The sequence below is a fragment of the Oncorhynchus keta genome, chromosome 8 (genome assembly GCF_023373465.1).
Source record: "Oncorhynchus keta strain PuntledgeMale-10-30-2019 chromosome 8, Oket_V2, whole genome shotgun sequence".
Lineage (NCBI taxonomy): Eukaryota > Metazoa > Chordata > Actinopteri > Salmoniformes > Salmonidae > Oncorhynchus > Oncorhynchus keta.
The window spans coordinates 3,503,434-3,511,694 of record NC_068428.1 but is presented as its reverse complement, the minus strand read 5'-3'; the positions used below and the strand labels follow the sequence as shown (position 1 = coordinate 3,511,694).

General features: G+C 42.7%; 2 protein-coding genes across 3 annotated transcripts; one reads left to right on the top strand and one right to left on the bottom strand.

The window, feature by feature from the left end:
• Nucleotides 1-21: 21 nt before the first annotated feature.
• Nucleotides 22-1,787, top strand: LOC118386699 (N-alpha-acetyltransferase 20-like). Of its 2 annotated transcripts, none has more exons than XM_035774429.1 (6): nucleotides 22-130; nucleotides 501-525; nucleotides 664-754; nucleotides 868-1,003; nucleotides 1,173-1,318; nucleotides 1,397-1,787. In XM_035774429.1, exons 1-6 carry the CDS (start codon nucleotides 78-80, stop codon nucleotides 1,480-1,482), a joined length of 537 nt encoding a protein of 178 aa, XP_035630322.1. In that variant the 5' UTR covers nucleotides 22-77; the 3' UTR covers nucleotides 1,483-1,787. The 2 variants fall into 2 exon arrangements, with proteins under 2 accessions (XP_035630322.1, XP_035630321.1); XM_035774428.1 differs by having other exon boundaries at nucleotides 48-130; nucleotides 393-525.
• LOC118386698 (crooked neck-like protein 1) lies at nucleotides 1,781-7,902 on the bottom strand. The gene is made up of 14 exons (XM_035774426.2): nucleotides 7,706-7,902; nucleotides 7,153-7,305; nucleotides 6,874-6,965; nucleotides 6,588-6,746; nucleotides 6,223-6,389; nucleotides 5,202-5,380; nucleotides 4,928-5,098; nucleotides 4,607-4,798; nucleotides 4,439-4,498; nucleotides 4,255-4,335; nucleotides 3,934-4,173; nucleotides 3,660-3,761; nucleotides 3,264-3,512; nucleotides 1,781-2,536 (listed from the first exon to the last, which is right to left on the bottom strand). The coding sequence occupies exons 1-14, from the start codon at nucleotides 7,751-7,753 to the stop codon at nucleotides 1,946-1,948; spliced, it is 2,484 nt and encodes an 827-aa protein (XP_035630319.1). The 5' UTR covers nucleotides 7,754-7,902; the 3' UTR covers nucleotides 1,781-1,945.
• Between the last annotated feature and the right edge of the window lie 359 nt (nucleotides 7,903-8,261).

The window sequence follows — 8,261 nt, the reverse complement described above, 5'->3', positions numbered from 1 at the left end:
AATCAGTCAATGACACCTCCCTAACGATAGAGGGCATCGACGTTTTGGTCGACGCTAAAGTTGAATGGTCAGCGAAAATGACAACGTTACGAGCTTTTACGTGCGATGATTTGTTCAAGTTCAACAACATGTGAGTTCATTTCGATTTGTTTTTAATACTGATGATAGGCTAACCTTCTAGCTACACAATACCTATGTTTTAGTGGACCATACCAATAGCATTTTGCTTGTTGGCTAGTTGCAAGTATAGCTAGCTAGCCAGAAGCTAATTCTTTGGCCATACAGAGAGATGCATAGACGCTATCTTAATAAACGAGTCAACTCTGTTGCTATAAGATACAGTATTTGGAATGTGTGGACAATAGCTCACTGGCTGGCTCTCTCTTTCAAAGGTGGCTAGCGAGGCATAAATACAGTAAACTGAAGTCTGCTGCCCCTCGTCGTCAGGGTCATTGCATTGAATGCATGAAACATCTCAAACTTTGTTTCTACCTTCACAGCAACCTGGATCCATTAACAGAGACTGTATCCTTTCACACGTACAAATTTAACCCCGGCATTGTAGTAATATACCACCTGTCTATCTATGCATGGAAACCCCAGATAATGTAGGCTGTGTCTTGTTATATTAGAAGACAAGCAGTCCTTAACTTTCTTTTACAGTATGGAATCCCATTTTACCTACAGTACCTGGCCCACTGGCCTGAGTACTTCATTGTTGCAGAGGCCCCTGGTGGAGAATTGATGGGTTACAGTAAGTACATGTCATATGTACCATCCCATATGATGATTGCTTTAGAGAAATTGCAATAGCATACACTGTGGATGGCCTCCATCAAAATGACACTTCTGACTTTGTCCTTGCAGTCATGGGAAAGGCGGAGGGATCAGTGGCGCGAGAAGAGTGGCATGGGCACGTCACAGCTCTCTCAGTGGCCCCAGAGTTCAGACGACTGGGACTGGCAGCCAAGCTTATGGAGATGCTGGAGGAGATCTCAGAAAGGTGGGTCTGACTTTTACTAAGATCAGTGTAATTTGGTGGGAATACAAATTATAAACCCTTATTGTTTTCTGTTTCAAACCGTTTTGCTGTAGTGCACCCTACTGAACATGACCATGTTATCTAGCATACTTCTTGGCTTATTCTAATCTGTCATGTCTCACTGTTTTAGGAAGAGCGGGTTCTTTGTTGACCTGTTTGTTCGAGTCTCCAATCAAGTGGCGGTGAACATGTACAAACAGCTAGGCTACAGCGTTTACAGAACCGTGATAGAGTACTATTCTGCTAGCAACGGAGAACCGGATGAAGACGCCTACGGTAAGATGAACCCCTTCAAATTAATGTAAACATTACTGTAGCTCAATCATTTTGTTGACATGTGCTCACTCTTTGTAGATATGAGGAAAGCCTTGTCGAGCGACACAGAGAAGAAGTCCATCGTTCCTATACCACATCCTGTCAGACCAGAAGATATAGAATAGACGGCAGAACACGGACACCTTTATATTTCTCTCGTCTGCATTGGTGAAGTGTGATTAGGACTAGTTTTGAGGGTGTGAAAGCTGACAGAATATCATTGTACATAATTTTGAATTATCCAATAACTGGTCCTTTGTGAAACTAAGATTTTTTTTGCCAATGAGTCAGTCACTGTTTGGAGCTATATGGAATTGAAAGGACTCATTCAAATTCAATAAATTATCTACTTACTTGATTCACCCAGGGACCTGCTGCTTTGTCACAACAATCAATTATGTTTTTTTTAAATAAAAAAAAATGGATATCAGTGTTTATTTATTTACATTGTCATTGCACTACAGTAACTAAAACATGGAATACGAATTCACATGAATAAAAGAGGTGTTTGTAAAAAAAAAAAAAAGCACTAGAAATTACCTGATGAGGTACTCAACTCGTCATGAGTGAAACATTTTCCCAGACAAGCTAATCATTCACTGAATCATTTTTGCTCTTCCTGGGCTGTTTCTCACTGCCATCTTTGTCACGATCACTACCGCTGCTGCCACTACTACTGCTGCTGCTGCTGCTGCTGCTGCTTTCATCAGAATCATCGCTGTCATCATATGTGCTCTCTTTGGAGTCTTTTTCAGGCATAGGCTCACTGACCATGGGATTTTCTGATGGTGATGCAGAGTCTTCGGACATTTCTTTGTCTCTACTCCTCTCCCCTCTTCCATTTTCTTCTCCATCTCTCTCCACTCTTCTGTTAACTTCTTCCTCCATTTCCTTGTCTCTACTCCTCTCCCCTCTTCCATTTTCTTCTCCATCCATTTTTTCATCTCCATCGCTCTCCACTCTTCTGTTATCTTCTTCCTCCATTTCTTTGCCACTACCTCTATCCAGTCCTCCGTTGTTTTCGCCTTCCTCATCTTCTTCCTCCTCCTCCTCCTCTTCTTCTTCTTCTTGTTGCTGCCTCTTCCACATCTTGGCCATGGCGAGCAGTTTGAGGTTGGGCTGGTTGGCTGCATCCTCAGGGAAGATATAGTCGTAGTACTCCTCCCACCCTGCATCCGACTGTTGAATCAAAATGAAAAGTAAAATGATCAATCGAACCACATGACAAACTTGCTGAGTACCTCGACTCCAACTAACCGCTGACTCAATACGCGTCGATAATTAAAAAGTGCAAATTCTTAAACCCTTTACTGCGTACCTATGTTTTTGCACGCCTTTGCTGAAATCCATACTTTTTAATAAAATGTTAAATACAACCACTGACTGTTTCATCACTGCTGCTCTAAGATGGCAACTTAGAAGCTAGTGATAACCTTCCATGCTATAGCCACAGTCATAAAATCCACCCATTTCTACAATTTCTTATTCAAATTTGATTTTAAAACTTAACCACACTGCTAACCCAAATTAAAAGGCACATTTTTGTAGCCCAGGTTGTGGCTGTGGAATTTGACTGTGGCTATAGAAGCTAGTGGAAACCAGTTTGAATACAATTGGCACATGCGTATCTCAACAAGGAAACAGTCTGTCTATTTGATTAATGTTTAATTAAAAAGTATGGATTTCAGCAAACGAAGAAAAGCATGCAACAAGAGGACAAAACATAGGTAGGTACACGGTAAGGGTTTTAGAATGGACATTTTTTAAGTGTCGACGCATAACGAGTCAGAGATTTGAAAAACTATATTCTGCTCTCAACTCCTTGGAGGAGTTGAAAAACTCGGTAAGACAAACAAGGGTAATGAATTGATATTGGATTGGTATGACCAAAGGAAACAACACTTACCCCGTCCTCTGCTGTGAGCTTTCTCCTCTTCTTCACCTTCTCCGGCAGCAGTTTCTTGACCCTCTCCCTGGTCGTGTCCGAACCAAACTCCTGCTCAAACTCCTTCCACGACTCCAACATCATCAGACGCTCCTCCTTCTCCTCACAGCTTCTCAGGCCCTTGTTGCCCTCCTCAAATATCCCCCTACACCTCTGCAGCCGGTCCGATGTATCGATGGACAGCTCATACTGGGCATAGCTGATCCAGACCTGCAGGTAACATTTAGCTAAATTACACAATGAACGAGTAAATGTTTGAGAAGTTGCTGCGCCACAGTGAGTGTTTGGCAGGTGAGTTGTAGCATGGGACTGTTGGTAGCAAGACGGTCACTTCAAGGTTAAAGGGACAGCTCTCACCTTTACGTGCTGTGTGCGCTGCAAAAGTCTCTGGTAGAGGCCCCTGGTGTTGTCAAACTCTTCCTGCTCAATTTCAAAGTCGATGTAGGACTTCCACAACACCTAAGATTAAAAAGGAAATGGAATATATTAAAGTAAAATACTGTTCAGAGGTACCTTCATTACATTTCCACGACAACACTTCTCACTTGAGGGGCGTCTTCAGACCTGCTAACCGACAGACAGTGGAACGTCAATACTGAGTAAATGCCCTGGGTGAGCGTTTGAGCCTGACCTCTGGCATGTCTAGTCGTGGCTGTCCGATGGCCAGCTCGAAGATGGCCCGGGCCCTCTCTGTGTCTCCTAGAATGGTCTCCAGCTCAGAGAACTTGATCCAGGTGGTGCAGTTCTCTGGGGCAAACTCCAGGTACTTCTCGTAGAGCTTTCTGCATCGGTCAAACTCTCGGAGCTGCAGCTCCAGCTCAATGTAGCCCTTGAACAGCTTGTTTTTTGGACATTTACCAATGGCTGTGCCCTGGGGGAGAGGAAGAAGCCCAAATTAGAGAGAAGTTTTGATACAATGAAAAACATGCATCTTCAGCAGTAGGGACCTTACCAAGCCTCGCCTGGCAGCTTGAAGGTTCTTCTGGCGGATTTCAAACTGTCCGTAGAGTAGCCAAATCTTGGCAAATGTGAACTACGAGGAAGGATGCAAAGTAATAAATATGATAATTTGTTGATGATTCATGTTTATGTCCCATTTCAGAAAGGACATGCCACTGATTGCAAACTGCCAATACCTTTTTGTGAGGGATGAGATCCAGACATGCCTGGTACACCTGTCTTGTTCTCTCCGGGTCCTGCCAATTCAACAAAATAAGCACTGAAATCCACAGTGCACAATGTCACACAATAGCAATGTGAGAATTATAGCCATTCCATAAAACACACAGAGGAAGCAGGCTTACCTTGACCTCCAGTTCTTCATATAAAGCATAGTTTATCCACAGGTAAATGTATCTTCTCCAGTGCCTCTTCTCCTGTATAGGAGGGATGTTGGCGATGGCTCTCTCATACACCTCTCTGGCAGTGTCAGGATCTGCATCACTCTCCACCAGGCGTAGGTAATCAAACCAAGCGTCGTAATTGTGTGGGCTTGCCTACACAGGAAACAAAACACAATCCAATGGAAAGCAATTAGGGGTATGAAATGTTGAACCATAATAGTGTTTTAATGGTTTATTTGGAGTGAAATCGTTGCACATTTTTACAGGTTCAATTGAACGTACCTTGACTTCCTCCTCATACTGAAATCTCCGCTTGCTGACGATAACATCCTCAATTCCCCTCCGGTCTCCAAACTTCTTCTCAAATACTGTGTAGAATTTGAAGAGCTCCTGAGCCTGATGCTTGGGGATTCTGTCCAAGGCGTATTTGTAGATGACTCGAACACGCTCAAACTAAGAGACAAAAGGGGGAGAAAAGTTGTGTTGTGTTCTGTTGACCACAGTATAAATGTGTGGGAATAAAACTGACATGGTTCAAAGTGTCAGATTTAGATACCTCTTTCTGTTTCTCTTCAAATCTGGCGAAGGCCACAAAGAGGTTCTCGTTGACATGCTCCTCGCCAAAGAACTCCACTGATCTCTCAAACACCTTCCTCCCGTGGGCGATGTAGCCATGCTTCTCTTCAAAACGGGCATACTTGATCCAATTCTTCACATCAGGGTGGACAATCACAAGTGCACTGGAGTTAAGGAGCTTTAAAAGAGATGCGCTCTACAGGCATGATGACAATATGAAGGTAATACCACTACAGTAGGTTGCTATGAATCATAAATGTAATCAATTGCTAAACTGCTACAAGTCTCTGCTAGGTAAAGCCCCGCCTTATCTCAGCTCACTGGTTACCGTAGCACCACCCACTCTTAGCACGCGCTCCAGTAGGTATATCTCACTGGTCACCCCCAAAGCCAATTCCTCCTTTGGTCACCTTTCCTTCCAGTTCTCTGCTGCCAATGACTGGAACGAACTGCAAAAATCACTGAAGCTGGAGACTCATATCTCCCTCACCAGCAGTCAGAGCAGCTCACAGATCACTGCACCTGTACATAGCCCATCTGTAAACAGCCCATCTATCTACCTCATCCCCATACTGTATTTATTTATCTTGCTCCTTTACACCCCAGTATCTGTACTTGCACATTAATCTCCTGCACATCTACCATTCCAGTGTTTAATTGTTATATTGTAATTACTTCACCACCATGGCCTATTTATTGCCTTAACTCCCTTATCTTACCTCATTTGCACTCACTGTATATAGACTTTTTGTTTTATTTTTTCTACTGTATTATTGACTATATGTTTTGTTTATTCCATGTGTAACTCTTTGTTGTTGCATGTGTCGAATTGCTATGCTTTATCTTGGCCAGGTTGCAAATGAGAACTTGTTCTCAACTAGCCTACCTGGTTTAATAAAGGTGAGAAAAAAAATCAAACACCTGTCAATTAATGACTCACTCTACAGCAACCACATCTCACAGTAAGTAAATGTTTCAAGCACTTCCCATCAAAAGGGTATATCTCTCATAGATGGAACGGGCCTTGTCGACCTCCTTGTAGCGCAGCTCGAAGTTGATGTAGGAGTGCCAGGCTTGTTCCTCTGGTTCCCACTCTGTCCAGCGCTCAAACACCTGTCTGCAGCCAGCAATGTTGCCCAGCATCTCCTCCATGTAACTGTACTTGTACCTGAAACGGGGGGAAACAGAAAAAGAACAGATGAGCCGCAACAAGATTGTGCACATTGGTGGTAAACTCTGCATGCTTTAGTCATTATTCTGCAAGTGCCTGATTCATTGAGGATCAAAACACTAAATGTGACCACATCAATCAGATATAGTTTTCTAAACAGATATCAACGGTTTAGGAGGTGAAGTTGTTCAGTACCAAAACTGGTTGACACGAGGCAAGATGGTGATGGCTCTGTCCCAAATGTTGCGGGCGTGGTTCACTTGCCGGTTCTTCATCTCCATCTCGGCATACTTCAGCCATAGAGCAATGTTCCGGTGGTCTACATCCAGAGCACGCTCGTAAATAGAGCGAGCCCTGGGCGGGAGGGTTAGACAACAAGTATCCCAGTCAAAATTAATCTGTAACATTCACATCAGATTTCAAATAGGTATGGTTCACAATCATCACCTTCACAAAGTGAAATTGACAAGCATTAGCTTACCTCTGGACTTCTTTCAGGCTCTCCTCCCATTGTGCGTATTTTATCCAGTTGCTGATAACAGTACGATTCTTTCTGATGTTGTCTTCAAATCCCTATGAGAAGGAGTCCAATATGCATCTAAATTAGATCAATGTATTTACTGTATTCTTCACAGGATCCGCGGACAATCGGAAATTATTAAACTGGCAGGCTGGCAGACCAACAGAATATCAAGAGTAAAAGTGAAGTAACAGTAAACGTGAAGTGTAACCTGTGTGTCCACTGTCACAGGGGTCTTACCTTCCGCTTCTTCAACTTGTAATCGTTCAACTCTTCTTCATCAGTGATTTTCTGTTTGGGCGGCGGTGGCAAAAGCTCGAGCTCCCTCTCCTTTGCCTCCCTGAGCAACTGCTCAGCTGTGATTTGTACCTCTGCTGGAGCCTTGTTTTTCACCTACACAAAACAAATGAATACATGCATTTAAGAATGGGTGAAATTAATTGGAGATAATACTAGCTAGCTACATAGTACATGTTCCAAAAGGAAACAGTTCGAACTCGCTAGCTAATTACGTAACTAGCTAACTTCATCACATACTCTGACCCAAGTCAGTGTATCTAGCTAACGTTAGTTACGTTAGCTTGCGAAATACAAGAATTTGCAGTGCTTAGCTAACCTTTCGTTCGTCGCAAGTAGCTAAAAGTAATTGAACTACATTTGTACCAAAACAAAGGACACGTCTTGTTGTGGTTAGCAAGCTTGATACCTGGCTAGGCCCATATAGACATGGCTAGCCAATAACTTACAAGTTCGCTAACGTTAGCTAGCAAACTGTTTTTAAATGTTTTGTTACCTTGGCCACTTTCGGTATCCTCTGTTTCCCTGCTGCAGTGGATGCCATTTTGCTCGGTACTATGGCAGAATCAATGAGAAACAACTGTTACAATTGAATCTATAAAATACAACGAACAGATAATAGTTCAGAATATTTTCACAGCGCCAGTGAGCTCCGCCATGACACCTTCAAAAACGTGCGTCAAACTTAACCTATGAACTGTAACCTTCCACCCCAAGACAGCACTCACGGTTGTTTCTATGGTTACACACCACAACCCCATGAGCAACGTTCCTTTACTTTCTTCGTTCGTTTATTACAGGAGGACAAATATGTATTGACACTTTATGTTTCAATAATTAGCGAACCGTTAAAGAAGATACACCCTGATTTGCATCAATGCAATAAATTCAGAAGAATACATAGAGCTTGATAAAGTTTACATTATGCTAATTTTACAAGAATGCTGGAGTTGTCTTCAAACGTAAACACTTATTGTTAACTATTACAGAAATGCATTTGTTGTGTTTTGTTGAAATTCCCAACGTGTACACCCTGTATCCTGTGCACGTGA

What these genes read in the sequence shown, in the direction of transcription:
- LOC118386699 (XM_035774428.1), top strand. Translation starts at nt 78, where the DNA reads ATGACAACGTTACGAGCTTTTACGTGCGATGATTTGTTCAAGTTCAAC. An exon ending in TTGTTCAAGTTCAACAACAT is followed by an intron (nt 131 to 392) that starts GTGAGTTCATTT and finishes TCTCTTTCAAAG; the next exon opens with GTGGCTAGCGAGGCATAAAT. An exon ending in TGGATCCATTAACAGAGACT is followed by an intron (nt 526 to 663) that starts GTATCCTTTCAC and finishes TTTCTTTTACAG; the next exon opens with TATGGAATCCCATTTTACCT.
- LOC118386698 (XM_035774426.2), bottom strand. Translation starts at nt 7,753, where the DNA reads ATGGCATCCACTGCAGCAGGGAAACAGAGGATACCGAAAGTGGCCAAG. An exon ending in AAGCTGCCAGGCGAGGCTTG is followed by an intron (nt 4,174 to 4,254) that starts GTAAGGTCCCTA and finishes CCTCTCCCCCAG; the next exon opens with GGCACAGCCATTGGTAAATG. An exon ending in AGCGCACACAGCACGTAAAG is followed by an intron (nt 3,513 to 3,659) that starts GTGAGAGCTGTC and finishes TGTTACCTGCAG; the next exon opens with GTCTGGATCAGCTATGCCCA.